The 24,260-nt window shown below is 54.1% G+C and overlaps 2 protein-coding genes across 6 annotated transcripts in view; both read right to left on the minus strand.

Annotated features, from left to right (window-relative positions):
* Positions 1-1,896: 1,896 nt before the first annotated feature.
* CCDC97 (coiled-coil domain containing 97) lies at positions 1,897-11,717 on the minus strand. 2 transcript variants are annotated; one of them, XM_036896488.2, is made up of 5 exons: positions 11,273-11,536; positions 8,181-8,636; positions 6,382-6,660; positions 5,853-5,982; positions 1,897-4,093 (listed from the first exon to the last, which is right to left on the minus strand). In XM_036896488.2, the coding sequence occupies exons 1-5, from the start codon at positions 11,307-11,309 to the stop codon at positions 3,973-3,975; spliced, it is 1,023 nt and encodes a 340-aa protein (XP_036752383.2). In that variant the 5' UTR covers positions 11,310-11,536; the 3' UTR covers positions 1,897-3,972. The 2 variants fall into 2 exon arrangements, with proteins under 2 accessions (XP_036752383.2, XP_057349416.1); XM_057493433.1 differs by lacking the exon at positions 1,897-4,093 and having other exon boundaries at positions 5,610-5,982; positions 11,273-11,717.
* Positions 11,718-13,566: 1,849 nt separating this feature from the next.
* HNRNPUL1 (heterogeneous nuclear ribonucleoprotein U like 1) overlaps positions 13,567-24,260 on the minus strand; it is a 32,934-nt gene continuing 22,240 nt past the window's right edge. For all 4 annotated transcript variants that reach the window (XM_036896482.2, XM_036896481.2, XM_036896484.2 and 1 more), the window contains exons 11-15: positions 19,292-19,460; positions 18,395-18,679; positions 17,004-17,287; positions 15,487-15,678; positions 13,567-14,923 (exon numbers count right to left, since the gene is read on the minus strand). In XM_036896482.2, the coding sequence (XP_036752377.1) occupies positions 14,807-14,923; positions 15,487-15,678; positions 17,004-17,287; positions 18,395-18,679; positions 19,292-19,460 (1,047 nt within the window). In that variant the 3' untranslated portion in view covers positions 13,567-14,806. The remainder of the gene's footprint in view (positions 14,924-15,486; positions 15,679-17,003; positions 17,288-18,394; positions 18,680-19,291; positions 19,461-24,260) is intronic.

Consider the following 24,260-nt stretch of genomic DNA (forward strand, 5'->3'; position numbering starts at 1 on the left):
TCCTTCCCCGAGACAGGCCTGGGACTGGGGTCAGCATGAGAGGGAGAGACAGGGAGGGAATGGTGGGGGGAGGAGAAAACCCCTTGTCCCTAAATCTCTGGACCTCTGGTGTGGGGTGTGTGTGTGAATCCACAAACTTGGTGGTGTGAGTCGTGTGCCTAGTACCAGGGTCTCACACCAGCCGGTGCCTGTGGGCTGTGCTGGGAAGCGATGGTGTTTTCAGTGTGTGTCCTCAGCACGTGGCCAACTCCGTGTGACTTGGCAAGCCTATGCATACTAGTGGATTCTATCCCTGGGGCATGTGTGTCTGCATTTTTTCTCAATGTTTGCTGTTCTTGGGGTGTAAAATGTGCGCCTTCCTAGCCTAAGTCTGTCTTGCAATGTGGGTGTTTTCACTGTATGTTTATAGGTCTGTGAGAAAGGTGTGTTTCCAGGTGTTGTGTTTTGTGTTTCCTGCACGAACTGTGTTTTCAGTGCGGGTGACAGTTCCTAGTGTTTGTATGCCTGTGGGCGAGTGGCTTCTGGGTTACGTTTTGTGGTCAGTGTTGTGCGTCGCTTGTAGACAGAGCACGTTTGTGAGAGTGCATGTCTGCCCCAGAGACTGGCATTCTCAGATCTGTCAGCAGGTGGGTTTGCACTGTGTGTCCCTGTGTGTGGGCAGCTGCAAAGGTCGTCATTCTGCACCACCTTCCGGGGCGTCTGGAGTTCTCGGTGGGGTGGGTGTGTACTCCTGTTCGCAGCATCTGCGCCTGCGGGGCTGCGTTTCTGTGGTGTTTCCAGGGCAGGCAGGCATCCCGCGCCCCAGTGAAGCTCCTGGGGCCTCCGTGCTGAGAGGAGGCTGCGCCTGCGGCGTGTCCCCGTGCTGGCTGGTGCCACGCTGGCTCAGGGCTGGCTGCGGCGGGCAGGGCAGGGCAGGGGCTGTGGTGGGCACTGGACCCGCGCCCGGACCTCGGTATAAATATCCCAGGCTGCCGTTGGCTGTGTTTACTCGGCCCCAGTCCGGGGGCGGCAGCAGCCCGGCAGGTCCTGGGGGCGGGGATGACCAGGCCACAGCACAGACACTTCCTTCTGGCCAGACAGGCCACAGCCTCCCAGTCCCCCGCCTGTCCCTCTGGGTGGGGGCAAGGCAGCAACCCCTCAGGCTAGGCTTCCAGGGGCCCTCAGGGAACGTTTGACCTGGACGTCCCTGCTGGGTTTTCCAGGGTAAGAGACAGAGATGGGGTGAGGGGAGCAGGCCAAGAGAGAGAACCGGGAGCGGGCGGCGGGGAAAAAATGAGGGTGAGGACTAGCAGGAGCAGAGCAGGAGGGACACTGCCAACAGGCACGGGGAGACAGCGACAGTGGTGCTCAGACAGGGATTGAGGGACTGACAAGGAGAGAAGGGAGAGGAGGTGGCAGAGGCCCAGGAAGAAGGAGAGAGGAGGCCACGGGAGGGGGAGTAAAGTGATAGGGAGACACGGAGAGCCAGAGGTGCAGAGTGGAAAGCCAAGGAGGGAGGCAGAGGACAGGAGACAGGAGCGGGGAGAAAGACCGGCAGGAGGGGCAGGGAGCGCGGGCAGCTTCGCAGGACACCGAGGTGTCAGACATGGGCGGTGGGGGCAAGGACTGCGGCCAACTGAGCTGGCCAGGGCAGACAGGAGACACGAGGGTGGGGGCCGGATGCCCATGGGGGGCTCCCCCAGCTGGGCCCTCCCTCCCTGACTCAGCCTCTCCGCCCACCCCAACCCCAACCCCAGGGTGGGCAGAGACAGTGCTCCCCAGGCCCCTCTGCGTGTCGGCAGCTCCGAGGCTGCTGGGGGTGTGTCTCTCGGCTACAGACGCTCCCATCTCCATCTGACTAACCCTAATTGACTCAGTTGCTCTCTCATCACTCCAAAAAAAAAATTATATAACAAATTTATGTATGGCAAAGTATATCATAAACAACTTTAATCATCAAATGATAAGACTGGTGAAAAATGTACACACTGCCCAGGGCTCAGCCCTCTTATGAAATGGCTTTCACAAACTGAAGGCATGAACCAAGGACCCAAGATACAAACATTTCTCTCTTCGGTGTGAGTCTAGCTGGCTGGCTGATCTCGGGCCTCCTCTGGAGACGGACCATCAGTACTGACGGTATGAACTATGAGCACCACCGGATGCATCGGCAACCCAAGTACTTGTCTACACCGGGACGATTCAGTCCACACCTGTGTGCAGGACAGCGCCAAGCGCGAGGGCAGAACCCCCAAGGCGTCCCTGTTGTCATCCTCAACAGCTAACTCTGCTTCAGTCTTTCCAACCGAGGAAGTCTGTCCGCGGGCCGGCCCTGACAGCCGACACGCAGGCTAGCAGTGGTCTCACAGCTTGTGTGGTTCTAGGCCTGGGTCTCCACCTCTGATGGCCTTGTGGCCTTGAGTAGGTCACAGCTCCTTTCTGGACCTCTCTTGGCCCACATGTATGGGGCTGTTTGGAGGATTCAGTGTGGCAAGTTCAGGTCAATTCAAAACCACTCGGGCCTGGCACAGAACTGCTCAGTAACCGGAAGTTTCCTTAATAGTCTTTCCATCTGAACGTTCCTTGGCCTCTGTCCAGCTCTCTTTCTATGTCTGGCTGTAATTCTGGTTGACCCAAAGGGCAGAGCTGAGGCCTGGGGGTCAAGAGCCGTGGCCCCAGGTGGCCTCGGGGTCTCCCCCTCGCTCTGGGCCACATGCCTGGGGAGGTGTTTTTGAGGGTTCTCCAGACTTGGTTGTGGCAAGATGCCACCATTCTGGCTCATAGGAGTGAGGGGTCGGGTCCCTAGGCCCCACCTGATTCTTGGCCTGCGCTCCCATCCTGCCCCCTGCAGCTGGCCCCTTCTGTGTGTCTACTGGGGGAGCATGAGCTGGGTGTGGGGGCATGGGAAGGCAGGACGCCTGGGTTCCCACAGGCCAGTGGCTGAGTCACCCGGCGGCCATCTGGCTCCCATTAGCCCAGGGCGGCAGGGGGCTCTGTGGGGCGGGCCCTGTGGCCGGCGGGGGCAGGGATGCCGGGGCAGGCTGTGTGTGGGATGACTCAGGGCCCATGATAACAGCCTGTGCGTATTTGGGGAGTATAAACAGGAGAGCGAGAGGGAGGCGGAGGAAGTGAAGGGAAATTGTGGCCAGGCAAGAGAGGGCTGGTGGGGCTAGAAGCGGGGGGCTGGGAGGGGAAAGCCCCCCTCCCTATACCCCAAGCTGGCAGGCCCATGATGCCCACTGCTGCCCCTGCTCATCCCTCCCAAGCCTGGGTGCAGAGGGAAAGATGAGAGCCAGTGGCCACCCTGCAGTCTCCCCGCTGCCTGCAATGAGGCTGTATCACTGGGCAGCCCGACTGCAGGGGACACTGAAACCCCGAGATAAAGGCTGGAGACAGACAGAGGGGGACAGAGCACAGAGGCCTAGAGATGGAAATATACTCGGAAGACCCACAGGCCCAGAGTGAGGCTGAAGGAGAGATGGGAACATGACAAGAGGCAAGGAGGGACGAACTGGAGCCTGAGACACAGGAGAAACCAGGTAGAGACCAGGGGGGCAAGGCAGAGCTGCGCCAGGCTGGCTCAGCCCCAGCCCCAGCAGGGCCCTGGCACCAACCTGGCTGCTCCAGCTACCAAGGGCCCCACTGGCCTCGGACAAAGGGAAGGTGTTCATCCTGGGGACAGAGGCCAAGGCACAGAGAGAAAGAAAGAGAAAGGTAGAAAAGAGAGTGAGGAGTGGAAAGAGGGAGACACACGGGAAGCAGATGACAAAAAGGCAGCAGAGAGACACAGAAGGAAACTGAGATAGCAGAGATGCAGGGTGGGGAGGAAAGCAGCGAGGGGGAAGGCAGGGAACCCAGAACACGGACCTGGGTGTCTGGGACAGGACTGGACCCAGCGAAGCTGAGGGTGAGGGGCAATGCCCTCCCGTCAGGGAGCCGGCCTGTGATCGGCTGTCAAGTTGGGGAGCGGGCAGGGCGGGCAGCTGGGGGCCATCAGTTCCCGTCCAGCTCTGGGCTGGGTGCATCGTCGGGCTCCTCCTCGTCAAAGTACCTCTCCTCCTCATCCCGAGCCACGATGTCCAGGTTGTCAAAGTCGGGGTTGTCGTCCACGGTGCTGCAGGGGTAGGGGCTGTCAGGGGCTCGCTCTGCCGGGGATCCCAGCCTCCCCACTTTTCTGCTTCTCACCCTTTGGAGGAGCTGGGGCCTGTCCCTCGACCTCCCCGGAAGGCCAAAGGCTGCACACTGGCAGCTGAGAGCAGGAGCTAACTTCCGGAGGGGGAGTTGGTCTCAGGGCCTCAAACAAAAGGCACCATTTCCCAAATTGGAGATGTTACATAAAAACTTCATAAAGCTGGAAGATGTGGTGACATGGGCCTGTATTCCTGAGTACAGGGGTTCTCAACCAGTAAAATTTTGCCCCCCAGGGGACATCTGTTGATGACTGGAAACAGTCTGGCTGCCACAACTGGGGGGACCAGGGATATGTCACTCAACACCCTGCTGCAGAAGACCATTCCCTGCACAGAGAATTATCCCACCCTAAGGCAATGGGTGACCCCAAATTGTGAGGGCCCCCACTCCACTCCATGCCCTCCCACGGCTCCCACCACACTGACTCAGTGCACAAGCTCTATCTGACCCAGCCCTACCACCTGGGACAAGACCTCCTACTCTTCAGTCCTCGCCCCTTGCCACCGCTCCAGCAGCCTTGCCGTTCCTCCGGGACACCTTGGGGCTCTTGCACTGGCTATTCCCCACCCACAGGAACTCTCTCTCCCCCAAGATTTATTTCACTTACCTCTTACTTCCTGCAGGTCTCTGCTCAAATGTCACCTGCCCAGCCAGCCTTCCCTAGCCCCTTGGCACTCTCCCTTGCCGACCCCGCTGTGCCTTTCCTTGTGGTCCCATCTCCACTAGATGCCCAAGGGTGCCTTGGCTTCCTCACTGGAGCGGGATGCCCTTCAGGGCAGGGAAGGCTCAGTTCCCACCCCTCCCATTCCTCACTCAAGGCCCACTTCCTTGTGGGCACCGGGGTTTATGGCGGCAGTGGTGCCCCTACCAAGGGTTCCCCATGACCCAGGTTCTCTGCCCACTGCCGGGTGTGGGGATTCAGGCTGTTAAGGCTCCAAGGCAACTGAGTGGATCAGCCAGGTGTGCCTGCAGAGCCGGGATTCCCAGACTGGGTTGGTGATGCTCAGTCCTGGGGTTGCCTGTGGCCGTGGCACCCGCGATCCCCACTCTACTGATGAGGCCCTGAGGGTCCACTTGTTCATTGGAGCTGCGTTTGAAACCAGGGCCCTGTTGTCACTCCCAGTGTTCGGGACAAGGTGAGACTGTCTCAGGTGACAAGACTATTATCCTTGACTCTGACACTTCACTCTCCTGTGTCCTTTCCCATCCTTCCCAGTGCAGCAGCCACGTGTCCTGCCGCTGGAGTTGCACTGGGAGACTACAACCAGCGCTGCAGGCTGTCCACTACATGCCCTTCTCCTATGGGGCATTAACTCTGCCAGGGGCCCCTTCCTATAACATGAGGCAGGCCAGGCTCCTAGAGAAGCTGAGGTCCCTGGGGACACTGAGGGGACTTGGGGTAGCGGCATCCTACTAGGCCACCACCACGTACCCGAATGGAAATGTTTCAGTGTTTTATCAACTTCAAGCTGCATGCCAGCCCTGTTCATTCCCCTCCTTCAGGTGAGGGGACCGAGACTCAACAGACGGGCAAAGCTAGTCCGTGGTCACCTGCTGACACTGACCTTCTGGGGCCTTCTAACACCAACAACTGAGGCCCTTGGAGGAGGCGCCTGGGATCTGGCATGCAGCCGAGGGCTGTGGGGTGCCAGCTGGGGTGGGGGAACGGGGCACAGGAGCACCTGTAGTCGAAGTCCCCGTCCTTGCCATCCAGGAAGTGCCGGTGCATCCGGCTGGTGAACTCTTCCCGCAGGATCAGCCTCTCTTCTGAGTCGGGGACCCAGGCCTCCGAGTCTTTGCTGGGCCTCTGGTCTGCAGTGGGGACATCCACAGTGGGGGGGATGTGAGGGGTGTGCTGAACCCACGTTCACAGAGGGCTGCTTCCTTTGTGCTGGGAAGGACTGGGAACAGTAATGACCAGGACAGCCCAGTCTCAGCCCCCCAGGGCACACTTCACACACGGAGACAAGGCAGTGCACTGGACACTGCACAAGGTCGGGACCTGATCCCCGAAGGGTGCTGAGGTGGGGGCATTCCTGGAGGAGGGCACAGCATGAGCAAAGGCCAGGAGATGAGGGATTGCTGGGTGCTTTGAGAAGTAGGGGACGGAGACGATGGACAGGCAGGGAAGGGCCAGGGCACCCAGGCCGGGCAGGGGAGGATGCGATGTCAGCTCTTGCAGGTTGGGGCTGCCCTGCTACTGGCCCTAACCTTCCTCATCACTGTCCTCCTCTTCTTCCTCCTCCTCTACACAGGCCTCTTCCTCCTCCTGCTGCTGGAGCAACCGCTGCTGCAGCTCCCGTTCTTGGTAGGACTGGAGTAGCAGATCTGAGAGTGGGCAGGCAGGCATGCTCGGGGAGCCGGGCCTGGGTGGTTGGTGGGTTGGGGTGCGCGCGCTGAGCTCCTCCTGGGTTAGGTACTGCCCGATGTACTGCTCGTACAGCAGCGGGGCCCGGAACCGCATCTGCTCGTCGCTGAAGTACTCGCCCCCTACACAGAGGAGACAGGGTGGGCAGGGGCCAGGGGTCTGCAGGCGAGGAGAGGCCTGGGTCTAGAGTACGTGTCTGAGCAGGTCATGTGTGATTGTGCTGGTGGCAGCCACGAACATGCAAGCACAGGCATGCGTGTGCACACTCAGGCATGTAGGTAAATAGGCAGATACAGGAGGTTGGCAGCCACAGGCACTCCCGCGTGCATCTGAGCTTGTGTGTGTCAGGCCTCTACACGTGCCTGGACAGGATTCCCAAGCTCCTGCCCGTCCGTGTATGTGCATGGTTACACATGTCCACACATTCTGTGAGTGTCAGCACGCATGGCCACCCAAGTGCCAGGGAGCTGGCATGCACGGTATTGTAGGCAGGTGTACTGTAGACTATGGGCACCTGTTTACTGAGCCCCCTTCCAGCTGAGGGGGAATCGCCTGGACACGGATGCACTGTGGGGCATGTAAGCATGTACATGCAGGGAGCTGGCATGTGTGCGCACAGGATCTGGTAGGCAGGGCACCTGCCCAGCTGTGGGTGTCCCTGGTGGTCTTCCAGATGCCAGATCTCACCTTTCCCCAGAGCGCCCCTCTCTGCAGCTACCCCTTGGGTGGGCCTGGCTTCCCCACCCCTCCCAAGCCCAGGTCCTTCCACTCCCCTGGCTGCTTGCTCTTGCAGAAGAAGCTCTGTCCCTCAGAAAACAGCGTGACCTGCCCTGGGCCCTTTCACCCAATCAAGGGTGAGAACCTGCCTGGCCTCTGCAGCCCTGGGGTCTGGCTGCTTGGCCCTGCCCTCTCACCTCCACCTCCCTGGGTCTGGCATTTCCCACCACCTAGTTTCTCTCGCTCCTTCACCCTGCCTGTCACCCCTCTCTGGGTCTCAGTTTCTCCCTCTCCACCATTCCTGTCTCTCTTGCTTTCTCAGCTTGTCACCTGGGCTCCCCTCACCCAGTCCTCCTGCCCGTCCTGTCTTCACCTCAGCTCCCTGCCTGCTGCTGTGCCTCACTTTGTCTCCTCTCCCTATATCTCAGGCCTTGTCCCTAACTAGAAACTTCACTTTCTCTCTGCTTCATTTGCTCTCATTTCTTAACTTTAGGTCAGGTGTCTTTGGTCACAAAGATGCTTGTAATTATGTCAAGGTCAAAAAGGTATGAATGTTTTCCTCCATGCTTGTCACATGTGCCTTGTTCCAGAGGGTCTTTGTGTCCCTAGGGTCATAAACACATTCTCCTCGGTTTCCTGCAGTGCCTTTGTGTATGGTGTGAGGTACAGAACTAATTTTCCTAAGGGATAACCAGTTATCACAGTGCTGGGTACTGGGTCCTTGGCCCACTGACCTGAAACGGCCTCCTGTCACATCCTAAATTCTGACCCTTCCCACCACTTGTCCCATTCTCTTCCCCGGGACAGTGTGTCTCCAGCTGTCTCTCCCCAGCACCTCAGTGTGTCTCAGCCTCTCCCCGTGTCCCACTCTCACAACCAGGCCCTCTGAGCCCCCGACTCCCTCCCACCAGCCCCACCCCCACACCTTGGATGAGCTCCCGCAGGGCCGCATAACGCCGGTTACGCAGGCAGGTGCGCAGGGCGCGTGGTCGGGCAGTGTCCTGCCGGGCCACCTCAGCACAGTAGAAGTCTGCGCGGTAGTCACCACGCAGGTGGCCAAAGCAGGCCAGGTGCTCCTCGCGAAGGCCCGTGCGGAAGCGCTCCAGGAACACCAGCGGCTTCTCGCGGTACAGCCGGCCCAGGATGGCCACCTTCTCCCGCTCAGTCAGGTCAGGCTCACCCTGCTGCTGGCTGCACACAGGCAGGTGGCTGGCGGCCACAGCACGCAGCATGGCACTCACCGCCGCATCCTCAGCCTCAGCAGGGTCACTGTCCAGGGCCCCCGGGGCTCCTTCTGCTGCTTCCACCTTGTCCTGGGGTCTGGATGGGCCCAGCATCCAGCTCGGCTCCCCCCAGTGTGCAGGACAGGTCTCTGTACAGCCTGTGGGGAGAGGGGAAATTTGTTAGCCCAGGGATGGGAGTCGGGGAAGGGAGAGTGGGTGGAGAGGACTAGGTGTTCAATGGTCTACTCAGTTCACGTTTACTGAGCGCCTACTATATTGTGGGCACTATTCTAGGCTCTAGCAATAAGTTGGCATTTTACTGTGGAACACAGGCAATTAAAAACATAATTACTGAGAACATAGTGTATTAGGAAACACATAGTGTGTTAGGTGGTTTCAAGAGTTATGCTAAAAAAAAACAGAGGAAAGGAGGGGGGAACCATGGGGGAAAGCTGCAATTTTAAATGGGTCAGTCAGAGAAGACCTTGCCCAAAAAGTGACACTTCACTAGAAACCTGAGGTAATGAGGGACTGAGCCATGAGATTTCTGGGGGAAGAGTTCCAGGCAGAGGGAACAGCCAGTGCAAAGGCCCTGAGGCAGGACTGTGCTTGATGTGTTTACTCAGTCCTTTACCACCTTTATTGATCCACTCAATTCTTTACCTTTCCACTTATTGCCCCCCACACCCACTCACTCTCTCCAGCTCATTGCACATTTATCCAACCACTCTAAATCTATGCAAGACCCCAAGCTGGGCAATGCTAAGGGTCCATGGGAGGTATCCAATCTAGCTCCTGCCTTTGGGGAGCACTCAGTCTGATGTGGAAGACAGGCAAGCTCAGAGAAAATTACTGAGCACCAGGAAATCATTGGTGAGAGCTGTTTCTCAAAAGTGGAAAATGAAGCAAGGCTGCAGCAAGCAGGACGTAAGTGCAGCAGGAAAACGAGAGGGGGTGGTAGTTAGAAAGCTGTTCAGGTGGCTGGCAGACAATGGGGTGGAAGGGCTGAGAGGTGAAGGAGGCAGCCAGTTAGGGCCCCGGCTCTACCCAGGGACTGGTCAAACTGCCGAGACAGAGTCATGGATTATGAGCAAATTTTGGGAAAGATGTTGAGGGCTGTTTGGGATGTGGAGGGTAGGAATGGACCTGGGACATCCCCAGGGAGGCACCTAAGCATCGCTGGAGACTTCTTAGGAGAGGGGGCTGGGCTGGGGACAGAGTGGTGGGAGTCATCAGAGCCCAGACAAGAACTAAAGCCAAAGGAAATGAGAGGTGGCAGGGAGGGTCAGGGAGTGTGTGAGGGATGAGAAGAGGGGGCTAGGAGAGAGCCTTAACTGGATGGGGAGATGTCCCTGTGCAAGAGAGTAAGAGGTGGCCCCTGAACCACCATCACCACCACATCTTAATTCCTAGAACCTGGGAGTGTTACTCTACATGGCCAAAAAAAAAGGACTTTGCAGACTGGATGAAGTTAAGGATCTTAAAGAGGGAGCTTATTTTGGATTATCTGGGTGGGCCCTAAATGCCATCTTAGGTGTCCTATAAGAGAGCCCAAGGGAGATCCGACACACACAGAAGAGAAAGCAATGAGAAGACAGATGGGAGCAAACATTGCAGTGATGTGGCCACAAGCCAAGGAATGCCAGGAGCCACAGAAGCTGGAAGAGGCAAGGATGGGGTTCTCCCCTTAAGCCTCTGAGGGAGTCCTCCACGTTCCTCCCGATGCCCTGATTTTTCAGCCTAGTGATCTTAGACTTCTGGCCTCCAGAACTGAGAGAGAATAAACTTCTGTTATTTTAAGCTGCCCAGCTTCTGGTCATTTGCTATAGCAGCCCTAGCTAGTAGAGGCTGAGCAGGAGAAACCCAAGAGTGAGGAAGGAAATCAGAACGTGGTGGTGCCACTGCGACCAAGGGAAAACTTTCAAGAGGAATGAAGGGGCACCAGAATCTCCAAGTAGCCTAGTAAGAAAAAAACCCGAATAGGGTAATTGGGTTTAACCACATGGTGGAGGTCACTGGTGACCCTTATCAGAGCAGTTTCTGAAGGTCAAAGCCAGACTGCAGTGAGTGGAAGGTGGGAAAAAGAAGACAAGTGGAGCTGATTTTGGAGAAGGCAGGTGGTATCTATCTGGAAGGCAGCATGGGTTCAGGGGGTAGACTTTTTTTTAGGTGTTTAGTTTTATTTATTTTTTTCTTTTTAATTATGGAAAACTTCAAACATGCACAAAAGTAGTGAGTACAATGACCAATGACCACCCCCTCCCCCACATACCTATCATCCAGCTTCCGGATTAACCAATTTTTGGCCAACCTCCCAACCACACCTCTGGGGACAGGGCATTACTCTGAGCAGAGTGTGCATGGGCCAGGAGAAGGGCTACCCTGGAACAGTAAAGGAGTTAGCTTGGGGCAACGAAGAGTCACTGTGACACAGGGAAGGTTAACTTGAGAAGCACGGTTGGCTGGGACCTTGGGCCTAGGGCAGAGGGGAGGTTCAGGGCAGAGGGGAAGTTTATGTTAACCTGAAAGTTAGCCTGGTAAGAAGTGGGTTAGCCTGTGCCCCGGAAAGGGCTGGCCTGGAACTTGGAAGAGATTAATTTCGGGGTGGGGAGGATATGAAGGAAGTCGGCTTGCAACCAGAGAGTAGTTAATCCGGACAAAGTAGTGAAGGAGACAGGTAAGGCCCAGGGCAGGTGTCCCCCTATAAAGAGTCTTCCTTTCGCGTTAACGGGGAATTATTTCCGTCACAATCCAGCCACACATTCCGGCCACCTCCGCGTGGACAAGACCTCACCTTCATCGGGTTTCCTCGTAGCCGCCCCGGTCTCCATCCCGATTCTGTACGACTTGCTAACCGCCGCCGCAGCTCCGCACGCCCAACCAGGTCCCACGCCCTCACCGGTCACTTCCGGCGGAGGACAAGCTCATGGTCCGGAGCTCCGCGGAACCTGGAACCTAAGTTCCGGGCCCAAAGACGGCTGTCCTACGCGCATGCGTCCCTTTCCGGGGTACCGTCCTCCGCAGCCAGGAAGGAAATGAACGTCTAGAGCAGAGAGATCCTTCCGCCCCCACCCCACCAAGCCACCTGAACTGCCGTGAAATTTAAATATGTGTAAGGATCTGAACCATTGTTCAACCTGTTAGCTGCTGTTGACTCCAAAGCCTGGGATGCTTAATTTGGGGACTGATGGTTGAATGACTACCTTCCCCGGCCTCTGATTTGTGCTTTTAGAAGCGTCTATTCCCTTAACTACTAAAAAGTAGTATTTACTGAGCCTTATCTTGTGTCTGTCATCACACCCACTCCCTAGCTAACAGATGGGTGTCGTGAGATAGAACTTCCCACTTTGTATTCCCAGGACCTGGAGAATCTAAGATGTGGAGAGGTAGAGCTTGTGGTCCTGATTTACCCTAGGTTATGAATACTCATAGTCAGGTGTGCTACTAACAGGAGTAGAGACATGTCACCAGTGATGATCCTGAGTGGCCAGGGCTCTGGTGGATCCACGGGGTTAGGGGAGCTGCCCGCCCCAGCTTGGAGGGTCAAGGAAGGCTTCTTTCTGGGAGGAGGGAATGCTCAAGCTAAGACCCAGTGAACAGGAATTAGAAGAGGAGGGTCTTAGGCAGGAGGTTGGACCCTGAGGGGAGGCCAGTTCCGGTTGTTGTATGGTCACAGGAATATGGAACAAGCTTGGATTCCCTGACTGGGCTGCAGAAAATTTGAGAACCTCATAAATCTTTATACACAATCCCACATACATGTGCTTTTTGCAAGGCAAATTCACATTTCTAGATTCTAAAAGGGATCTGTGAATCTCCAAAGAACGAACCACTGATTTAACGTTCAAAGGGGGAATGGTAAAGATGAACCCAGTGAGGCCAGCAAGCGGTCAGGCACATAGGGCCTCATAAATTGTATTAAGTAGCTTGAGCTCCTTTATCTTAGGTGAGCAGGCATGGGGTATCAGGGTAATGGACTGGAAATCAGGCAGATCTGTGAGGAGGCAGGCATAATCGAGACACTGTGGCCAGGAGCAGAGATGCAACTTCCCACTTGCATTCCAGGTTAGGGGATCTGAGTGGCTCATCTGCCGCACTGGATAGGTGGGGACTACAGACAATAGCCAGGAGGGGCCAGCAGGGGGCGCTGTTGCCCAGCGCATGGACCAGTAGAGAAGGGGACTTCCCAGATAGCAGGGACCTTGAGGCCCTGTTAGTTGCTCTCCCAGAGCCAGAGAGGTGGGGGCAAACTAGCCAACCGTAGCTCCATCTCAAAGTTCAGATGCCCCACCCCTAACCTCAAAATGGGTTGCCTTCCTCCTCCCTTTCTTTGCAGCCTGTTTCCCCTTTACAACCATACTTCCTGTGAGGGTAGGGATGGAGCTGAGCTGGCCATGGCCACTCCTGTGCCAGCATTGTCCCTCACAAGTGGCCAGGAACACATGTCCAGAGGGATGAAGATATGACTGAGGCTTCTGGGGAAGGGAATGATAGGCTGTGGGGAGGCAGAGTCTATTTAAAATGTTCCCTTCTTTAGGAAACCCTCACCTCAATACAGCCCCACCCCAGGACTGCACAGCTGGCCACTTGGTGCTATCACTGTCTGACAACAGGTCTGTTGTTTCTAGACTGGGAGCCCCGAGAAGGCAGGTGCAGGACTGCCTTGGCTATGCTGTACCCCCAGCACTGTCCAGACAGATGAGGAACAGAGCATGCGCCCAAAACATACCAGCTAGAGTAGCCCCTGGAATCCCAACTAGCCTGGATCCAAGAGTGTAGGCAGAACTGTCCTAAGTCCAGCACACAGGCCAGGCCTGATGTGGATGGGCTGTCACACCCCATGACAACCCCCAAGAGCCCAGCCATGGTCTCTACTCCTGTGATCCTACCTTGCCTTCCACCAAGGGACCTGTTTCATGCTTTCTACTTACAAATTCCCAGAGGCATTTGGGACTGTGAACTGACTGGAAAAGGCCACTGGACCAGAAAACCACTTTAAACTGAACTAGTATATTTTAAACTGAGGGCCCCAGGCTTAAGGAGACACTGCCAGCACCAAAAATGGGGCTAGGCACACGAATCCCTCAATAATGTATGAATGAGTGTAATGAATTAGTAAATAATGTCCCCTTAGAAAAGTCCCACCCCAATTAGAGGCCAACTGCAGTTAACACTTCAGGGTATCAACCCTGCTTCCTTCCTGCTAGGAGGTGCCATGTCATTTATTGAAAGAAAACAAAACAAAATAAAACAAAACAGGGCAAACACATTTCTTAATAAGTGCAGTTTGTTAAAATCCTGTTAAAACATATGGGTCAAAGGGAAGTAAAAATAATCAGAGGATCACTGCAGGACAAACCTTTAGGTATGACACCTGGGAGACCTCTGGAGAAGAGGTAGTGGGAGAAATCCTTGTTCTAAAAGGAAGGATGCCCCCTCCCTCCACCTCCCCTTCTTCCCTCTCACCCTCTTAAGCCCACCAGAAACTACCAAGACGCCTGGAATAAAAGGATTCAAGTTCAATAGTCACACTCTCTCCAAATACAAAAAGCAGTTACAATTCAACTCAACACAGAAGCTTGTGTGCAAAGTTATGGGAAACTGAGACATTGTATAAAAGTTAGGTTAAAGATGATTCTGTGGTTTTGTTGTGTTATATGTTTTGTGTTGAGGGTGTGGCTCTTCCTCTGTCACCTGAACTCAGCAAAGAAATGGTTATCCTGATAAGTATCAACAGCCACAGTAAAAACGGACAAATTCTAAAAATTACAAAAAAAAAGAGGCATAATTACAAAAAAAAAAAAAAATCTGTCACTGCTTCCTCCCTCCTCCACATTTTGTTTTTTAAACTTGTGGTTTTTTTTGTTTTTAAGTTTTTGATTTCTTTTTTAATTCTGAAAAGTAGACAGTAAAACAGCTCCTGGAAGAATTTACAACTGCATCAGGGTCTGGGAAGCTGAGGGGTGCAGCAGGGCTGGGATGAGGGGACAGGAAGGGTCTGCCCCTCAGCCATTGTAGCCTCACTGTATGACCAAGGGAGGTGGGGTCTTTAGCCAAAAAGGAGGAAGGCAGGAAGAGGAGGAGGAGGCGGCGGCAGAGGAAGGAGGGGGTACGAACAGAAAATAAAAGGTCATTGTTGCCTGTTTGAATCCAGAGAAAAATGCCTGGCCCCGTGTGGGGAAGAAGCCCCTCACAAGGGGAGGCAGTGGGCTGGAGGCGGCAGCCCTGGGATGACCCATCCCCCAGCACCACGGACCCGGTTGGGTAGCGGAGGGGGCCGAGGTGGGCGCTGGTGGAGGAAGCCGGCAGGGCCTCCAGAGCACACTGGCTACTGCGTGCTGGTGCCCCCCTGTGTGTTCCCGGAGTAGCTCCCGTAGTCATAGTTCCCGTAGTACGGCGGCCACTGGCTCTGGTTCTGATAGTACTGGTTCCACTGCTGGGCATACTGGGGGTGGGGGGCAGAGAAACCAAGAACACCAGGTTGTCCATCATCCAGACCCATATTGGAATCCTCCCCTGGTCCCGCTCTTGCCAAGGTAGTGACATGGGTCCCAACAAAAATCAAGGCAACTTGGAAGAACAAGTGAATGACCTGCTGCCCAATGTGTGGAGTTAGGGGCTGAAGCCCAGGTTTCCTGGCCTGCCAACCCAATGCCCTTTCAGGTACAGACAGACACCAAATTCAAATTACTTAATGATAGGTGTGGCGGCCTAGAACCAACCCAGCAGAATGGACACTGGCCATGGTGCTGAAGCAGGCTTTGGAGGCTCCCAGTCTGCCCTTGCTGCACTGGGGAGGGGGGCTGGATACCAGTTATTTAGCGGTCAGTGCAGAAGTGTTCTCCAAACAGAATGTCTACACTAGATGACCACCACCAGCCTGAGGCTAGTAGCCTGCCCATCTTCTCAGGGATCAGCAGGGACTCAAGTCTACATGGTGCCCCTGGATGTCTCCCCATTCCTCTGCCCACTGTGCCCACTACAGCCCCCCAACCAACTGGCACCTACCTGCTGATACTGGTTATAGCTGGGTTGAGGGTAGGTCTGTGCGGTAGGGGGCGGTGGTGGGGTGTAGGGGGCTGGGTTGTAGCCGCCGTAGCTCCCGTAGTTGTAGGTGGGTGGTGGTGGAGGTGGAGGTGGTGGGGCTGTATAGCCCTGGTTGTAACCTCCCTGGCTGTAGGGTGGCTGGCTGTAACTCGGCTGCAAAGTGGGGGGAAAAACCAGGGCCTTATGAAATAGCCAGCTCAGCTGGGATGGCAGGAGACCCTTCATAAGCACTGGGCCCACAAAAGAGTGGAGGCTGTGTGAGGGCTGAGGAGGTGGGTCAGCCCTAGAGAAGGGCATGGTAAGGCTGGACTCTAATCAGCTCTGAGACCCTGAGGGAGCACAGCACACGCTCTCTTAAAATCCCAGGGTTTTTCCCTGGAGAAAAGAGAGAGAACTACACCTTCAGATGATTGCCTTGCACATTCAGTAAGCTGAATGTGTGCCCAAAGTACGGGGCACTCCGTAAAGGTGGGAGCTGTTATGGGAAGGCCTGAGAAGGAGCAGGGGGGCTTTCCTAGGTGCTGCCCGCACCCAGGCTGTGTCATTCACTCATTAAGTCCCCATCAACTCTGGGAGGTGAGGCTCCACTAGCGTCATCTTACAGATAGTCCAAGGCCCAGGGGTGAAACCACTGGGCCCAAGTCACACATCTAAACGTGGCAGAGCCGGAATGTGACCCCACATCTGCTCAGTCCCCAGCATTACCCTTCAAGTTACAGTGCCACTCATCCCTCAACAAAGCCTGGAAGTGAGTTCTACTAACAACTCTGGTCGTTCATGAGGCAAATAAGGTCCACAGAGGTGAAGCTGTCCAAGGTCACAAAACCAGGATGTTGCAGGGCTGGGGTCTGAGTATGTGGTTGCCCAATTCCTGTCCAGAAATATTCTGGTTAGACCAGTACTAGGAACTGTTGATCTCTACCTTCCGGCAGCTGTTCTTAGGCTTGGCATGTGGAAGGTGCTCAGGTACTGTGCAGTAAATATGGAGACTATTCTGGTTAAAAGGGGCCTGTGGGCACCAGAGCCTGAGCACTGGCTTTCAGAGAACTGGAAGTGAGCCAGGAGCTGCTCTGGGGCAGAGGGTGAATCCTCCCAACCTCAGGGCCTGTTTCCACATCCTGAAGGGTCAGCTCCTTCCAGCCTGGGCAAGGGGTAACTCTAATTAAGCACTTTCTTAGGGGTTCTATGAGTCCAGCAAAACAGCTGAGAGAAATGCACTTGTTAGAGAGACAAATGCTTGTAGCTTGTCCCCCTTTTTGAAAAGTGAGAGAAGAGGTAGGTTCCTGATTTATGCTGGACTTAGTAGTAATCTGGGATGTCTAGGGTCTATACTAGTCAAAAGCACTGCCAGGGAAAGAGCAGGGTTCAAGGTGAGAGTGGAGACCTGTGGCTGGAGCACGTGTTGGCATACGCCCAGGTCCCACCTCCTTTCACCTGCACGTATGTGTGCATGCATGCACACACACAATTTCTCTCACCTGTGGGGGGCTGTAGCTGCTGACAGTGGGGGTGCTGGTATTGGCGCTCGAGCCAGGGATGTTGCTGTTCTTGTAGCTAGGTGCCCCTGGTGGGTTCCGAGCAGGGCTGTAGCTGGGTGGTGGTGGCGGCTGCTGCGGTGGTGGCTGTGGTGGTGGTGGCTGCTGTGGAGGTGGCTGTTGCTGGGGAGGCCGGTTGTAGCTGCCTCTGTTGGAGTTGTTGTTATCCCGGTTGTTGTTACCCCAGCGGTTCTGGTTATAGCCACCACCTCCGCTACGGTTGAAACCTGTGTTAAAGAAACCAGATGAAAGGCCCTGTCATTCTCAACTTGGGACCCTCAGGAGCTGGACTGACTTGGTGACTATGGTCCCAGCATGACCAGGCACAAAGCAAAAGCTCAGTTCACGTGAAAAATAAAGCCCTGCTCTGGGCTTCCCTAGTAACAGTCAGCACTGTCTGCCATGGACAGGTTTGTTCTGCTCTCTGACTACGAGCCTGGGACAAGGGCTGCCTTGCTTTCTACCATGTCCCCAGCATCTTAATAGCTGTCGAACAAATCTGAAGAGATATTCAGAAAGAGAGATGCTAAGCACTGGGGACAGTCCTCTTGAGGCTTGGCCAACAGGCTTGCCTCTCCTGAGCCCTTGTGCACCTGTTTATTGGGCCCAGAACCCCCCAGCCAACTCCTACTGGTCTCTGGGCCTTAGCTTAGACATCAGTGCTTGAGGAGGCCTTTCCTGAGCCCTGTTCCCCCACAGGCTGGACCAGGTATTACCTGAGCTCACAGTACCCCCTGCACTTCCCATCCTTCTGGGCTGTCACTACAGAGTGATGTGTATGGGTCATGGCTGTGTCCCCAGAACTATCCAGCACAGACAAGTCTAAAACAGAGAGTACGGCATGCTAGTTAAATTTTACTTCAGAGAGAGAGGAACCCGGTGTCAAAGAACTTGGGCTTTGGACCACTTGATCCCAGCTCTGGATTTAGCTTAGTGAATCTTGGGCAAATTAACCTCTCTAAGCTAGCTTCTCCATGTTTTAAAACCAAAAACAAGTCCTAATATTTGCTTTAGCTCAGGTCCTGAGCTGGGAGCCAGGATTGGTAATAAACTCGGTCTGGCCCCTCTCCTAAAAGAGCTCATGGTCATATGGAGATTCACAAAAACAATGGCAAGGGGACTACAAATGAGCGAGGGCTTCAGGAGCAACACCCAAGGGTGCAGGGCAGTGGGAGTTTCCCTGAGGTCCCAGAGTCTGACTGATCTCGGTTCTCTGCCAGAATTGAGCCCACAGCTGGTGCTAGGGAAGCTTCATCTACTGAGAATAAGCAGTCACAAAGCCCAACCCTGATCCAGAACCCAAAGTGGAGAGAGTGCTGTTTGAGATGTCTCACCTCCTCGGTAGTTGCCTCCTCCACCACTGCCTCCCCCTCGGCTCTGGAAACCTCCTCGGTTGCCCCCAGGGGGGCCTCGGTTGTCATAGCGCTGGAAACCACCGCCACCCCCGCGGCCCCGGAAGCCGCTTCCACCTCGGTTGTCAAAGCGCTTTTCAGGGGGTGGGCCGGCCTTGCGGCCTTCTTCGTTGTATTGCCTCACCAGCTTGTCTGCTTCATCTCGCTGCAGCTCAACGAACAGCACCTCGTCCAGGAAGTCCCCAATGTCTGGCAACGTGAAGTTGGCTAGGAAGACGGGATGACCCCAGAGGGAACAAGGAGAGGCAGGTCAGTATCTTCTGCTGTCTGCACCCCTCTATACCCAGGGCACAGCAGGTGAGAGGGGAGGAGGCACTGGAGTAATGAGCAACAGAGGTGAGGCAGGGTCCCAGACTCAGCCTGACAATAGCCAGGGGCCAACAAAGGCCCTCTTCTCTCTTTCTTGGAGAGGTGGCTGGGCGCCACCACACTGGTGTTTGTAAACACTCCCTCTGGCCTCATCCCAGGGAGTGGGCCAGGAAGGTGGAAACCCCACCCTTATTTTTAAAGAGAAGCAAAGTGCGGCTTGCTCAGTCATCCTGCCCAGCAGGCATGACCATGACCGTGCAGTCTCAATGTCTGCCCCCACGCATCATCTTCCCAATCCTGCCCTGGCCCCATCTGGGCTGAAAACCCTGCCACTAGAGACAGAGGCAGCTTTTGCAATCACAGCTGCACTAGACAGGGAAGGAACAAAGGAGAAACAGAGAGAACAAGCTTAAAGAAGGAATAATCAAGGAGCTGGGGAGAAGCTGCCTAAGGAGCTTTTCCTTTAAGGACCCTGCTGTGGTGTCCCCCTGAGAACCACTCAGCTCCTACCTTTCATTTCTAAGACCGCGTGATCTGGGACATCCTTCCCTTCCTCGTCAGTTCGCTTTATTGTTCGGTCTTTTAGGTCCTCATCAGTGGGACAAATTACAATAGCTTTGCGCTGGAAGCCTTCAAATGGTCTCATTTTTCGTCTCTGGGCTGACCCATAAACATTTGTCTAGAGGAAGGTAACAGAAGAGACAAAAGATAGTACATTAAAAGTTTTTCCCTCTGTGGGGCATTATGTAGGCCAGGTACTGAGAAAAGGATACTTGTTCTCCTAAGCAAAGAAATTCTGGAAACTGCTTTCCTTCACTTTGAAGATTCTTGAATCCACTCCTCAGTAAAAACTGACATGGGAAAGTGGCTACTGACAGTCATAGGACAAGGGATTCCTAATGGCTGGGCTTTGCCTTTTCATCCTATTTGTTCTTGGTATGTGGCTTCACTCCACCTGCACCTGCTCTAAAAGTAATACTGTTTACAGTAAAAACTTCAGAGAGCAAGGTGTAAAGTTTAGAGTAAGAATCCCTTCATCTGCCTACGGTCAGACTGAATTCCCAGAGATGAGCTGTTCTCTATTTCTCATGTACTTCTAGTTCTAGAACATTTGTGATTTCTAACACTAATGGAATCATACCATACATACTCTTCTGAAGGCTTTTTTCACTTAATGTTTCTGTAACATTTTTCTGTGCCAGTGTTCTTTTAATGGCTGCTTAATATTTACAGAATTGATGTCATAATTAACCAGGCCCATTGACAGTTATAAAGATTGTTTTTATCAAATTGGTTCTTTTATTCCCTCAGTGCTTCTCTGAAACATCAGCTTCACCCACAAGCTCCTAACCAGGGGGCTTCCCAAGGCAACAGCCTGTGCTTTTCACAAGTGTAGTCTTCCTGCAGATGTTTTCTTCCCTTTCTCCAGGTGTCAGGCAGGGGCGTCCTAGGCTGGTACTGGCACAGAGTTGTGCCCTACGACACATCTGATTGAGAGCAGTAATGACAAGAGATCCCATCTACTGAATACCTCCTACATGCCAGGCCCTTGGTGATTTGAGCTCAGATTTGTTGGACCCCAGGGCTCCATGGACTCAGCTTATACGTCTGAATCACTTGGAAACTACTGAGAGAGCAGCCCAAAGCTCACCTGAGACCTCCTGAACTCCAAACTCTGGAGGTAGGACTCAGGCATCTACCCTATCCAAACTCAGACACCCAACAGAGCTGGAGTAATCAGGAATAGCTGCATTTAAACCACTTTTAGGGGCTCTGACAGGGACTTAAGGGAGAAGCTGTAGAGGAAAAGAACAATCTGTAAAGGGACATGCACAGATGGATAAAATATGTTGTATTTTGAAGATGTGGGTAGTAGGGTGGAAAGAGCCCAGGTTCAAGTCCTGGTACAGCCACTAACTCTGGCCAGTCCTTATGGTTGCTTCATCTGTAAAATGGGGAAGGAAGCCTCCCCTCCCAGGGCTGGTGAATACTGACTGGCCAGACAGCCACAAAGCTACTGAGCATGCGTGAGGAACTCCTAAGTGGGGGCCAGGAGGTGGCCTCCAGCATGGGAGCTGCCTGACTGAGGCAGGCAGTGTGGCTTGGCACAGCCCAGCTCTAACAGTACTTCTACTCAGAGCCTCAGCCTGATCATCGGTGAAGTCCACTTACTGCATGTTTACAACAAGAGTCTCAAGCTTTGAAAGAGGAAAACAGTAGGAATGTCATATGGTTGCTACTAAAACGGAAGGAATTCATGTGAGTAAAAGCCCTGGTTAGCCCTGGGCCTGGCTCAAAGCCAACACTCAACAAATGGAGCTGTTGTCGATGCGGCCGTCACTGGGCGGGGTGCCAGGGAGGTTCTGTGACAGTGCCTTGAAGCAACCCAAACCAAGGGAAGTTCTGGCTACAGTGACTTCCCATCAGCAAGGCAGGGACAGTGAGGCCAGGTGTGAAGACCACAGGCTCTGGGGAAGAAGCTCGGAGTTGAAATCCCAGCCATGTCCCTTCTTTTTGTGAGATTGTAGGCAAGTCACCTAATTAGTCTGAGTCTCAAATTTCTTCATCTCAAAGACAGGTATTGTATCACCTCCTCCTGGATCTGGTGGGGATTTGGAGATGTGAAAATGTCTGGCATGTGGCAGGGAGGGGCAAGAAAATCAGTCAACACACACAGGGTAGATTAGAAGTATGGCCAAGAGGACTGATATTGTCCTAGGGGAGGCTTCACACTGGAAAGGACCAAGGAAAGTTAAGTTTGAGAAAAAGATGAGGCACAAGAGAGCCTCTTCCAAGACACAAGAACAGGAAGCGGGCTTGTAGGTCAGCCAGAGGCCAGGGCCCCCAGTGCATACCTGCTGGGAGATCTGGGCTGTGGATGCAGCTCTTCTCTAAACTGACCTGACCCTCTGGCCCCAACACACATACCAAGAAGTTCTTCCTGGTTCCCCTGGGAAAATGCCCCAGCCTTCACCCAGTGTGTGTGCTGGGCATATATATGCTGTGATCTGGGCCTTGAGCACTGGCCCAAGGAGAGGCTTTGGGCCACAACTGGTTAAAAAGCCCACAGGTTACAGAGGAAAAATCAAATCCCTCTCCCCACTGCTCCTTCTCCTTCTGGACTCTGTCCCTTAAAAATACAGAGGTAGCTAGTCAAGGAGGATATAAGTTGGCTTCTTCCAGCTGAGTAACAAGGTTTCCCCCTGGCTTACAAGTCCTAGTGGGGAGGCGCCAGGGTGAATGTGGCCTCAGACCATTCCCTGGACAACCCATTCCAGTTTGTTTGCCCATAAGAAACAATCCTATTTTGACTCCTTTGAATTCCAAAGCCATGGATAAATACCTCCTGGGTTTTCTGGGGGGGAGACCTGCCCTGTCTTATGTTCTGATGAGGGAACAGAGAAGAGAAGCAGTTGCCAAGAGGCCCAGCCTTTGCACCTCCAAGGGATGAGAGAACCTGGGGCGGAGCAGACTGGACTCATACATAGCTGGCCTCTGTTCTGGGAAGTGGCTAGACTCTTGAGGGATGGCTCCTCAGACTTTGGAACTGAGGTACTGAGAACCCAGCAGTTTTTAAGACTGTCCCTCCCTCCCCTTAAGTCTTTGGCCCAGGAAAGGGAAGAAGAGTTCTGAACCATGCCAGCAAAAATGCAAATACTTGGCTTTCCTGGAGGAAAGGGACCTCGCTGCTGGTGGCTGTTGCCACAGCAAACACAGTGAGGTCAGAGCCCCCGGCTGGCCCCGCACTGCTGTGGCCACTAGGGGCTGCTGGTGGCTATTGCTAGGAGACCAGCACAACAGCTAGGCCAGCTTTTCCAGCTGTGCGGGCTCCCTCTGCCTAGCTGCTGCTTCTCCTAGTTTCACCCTGCTTGAAGATGCAGACTCTTTGAAGGTCTTGGGCTATCTGTGTCCCCTGGATCCCTAGCTGCCTCCAACCCCCAGTAATGCAGAACAAAGGACAGCAGCTGGGTGTTTCACAGAAGCTGTGTGGGCAGTTTTAGTGTGTGACAATCTGTGGGAGCAGGGGGGAATACAGCATGCTGCTCACAGCTTGAGTTCTGTGAGAGTCCTACTGTACCCTGTCCACAGCTCAACAGGGTCAGGCAGCAGAGGGAGAAACCTGGCTGGATCCCAGAGGAGCAAACTTCAAGTTGAAGACAAGGAGAATGGGCTGAGGCTCTGGGGATGGGAAAGGTTGAGGAAAGGTACATCCCCTTTGACAACACCTGCCAACAAGAGGCAGTTTACTCTACTCTAGGCCTCTGCTCTAGCCCTAGGATTCTGTTTCAGGCAAAGGCATGGCACCTGTCAACAGGGATGCAAAGCAGGACTAGAACCGCATGTTCTGATGGTGTTGGTGATGATGTCATATCCAGCCCTGCCTCTAATCACTGCCTAGCCTTGCTCTGAGCTGTAAAGCCCTAAGGAACTCCAAGACTGCAGTCCTCAACTCGGGGTAATTTGGGACCCTCACACATGAACTTTGCTGCCTCACAGAGGCCAGCTCCTGCTCTACACCCAGTCTTGGGGCTCCTTGGTAGGCTAGGGACAGAACAGGCAGCATCTCATTCTGGAGGCTTTCCACGAGCAACAGTGGACCCTTACGAGTCACTGGAAGCAAAGTGGCCTCCTACTTTTCTTTTCTCCTTGCTCTTCAGCCTTTCACTAGCCAGGCAAATTTAGCCATATCCCTCCCTGATTAAAACACATCCATGGCTCCCCACTGCCCTTAGGGCAAAGCCTCAACTTTTTTATTATCTTTCATGTCCTGACTCCAACATCGCACCCTCAGGAAGTGCTCCCAGTTTTCCACCATGGCCCCAACTGTTCTGGGCTGTAGCCATCTGGGAAGTCAGCAGACACACAGTCTACTAGTAAACTGATGGCATAATTTCAGACAGGTTCCTTTTCTTTATTGGGCCCGTTTTCCCACTGGTCTCTTTTTCTCCTCCAACATTCCACAGCTCTAACGCCCACATGATCTGAAGAGGATACTCAGGTCATCAAGGAATGTTGGGTAAAATCCCCAACACACCTGAGAGCTTGTATCTAGTGAGACACATCCAGGGGTGGGGGCAGGAGTCCAGGCCAAAGGTAGAATCCTGTCTCCCACAGCCTACTTGGCTTTTGTAGGCATGTTCTTAAGCTCAAGACAAGCAGCTTTGCAGCCAACCTACATTACTAGGAGACCCAGAAGAATCGATGTGGGAGGTCTGACCACTTGGCAAAAATGAGAGGGGAAAAGGATAAAGACAACTCTGAGCTGAGATCGAGAGACTGCAGGGACTATGTCTGTAGTACTGGCTCCGCTCCAGGAGTTTCATCTAGAGCAGGACAGTTATGTCATCAACTTACTGACACACAGTTTTCTGGAACCCCCTTTTGGGATTTAGGCCAAAACAGTCAAACCACTGGTTTTAGACCTCTTCCCAGGCCTGAATAACCTAGAGCTTCAGGCCCAAGTCCATCCTCCAATCTG

Source organism: Manis pentadactyla, chromosome 15 (genome assembly GCF_030020395.1).
Source record: "Manis pentadactyla isolate mManPen7 chromosome 15, mManPen7.hap1, whole genome shotgun sequence".
Lineage (NCBI taxonomy): Eukaryota > Metazoa > Chordata > Mammalia > Pholidota > Manidae > Manis > Manis pentadactyla.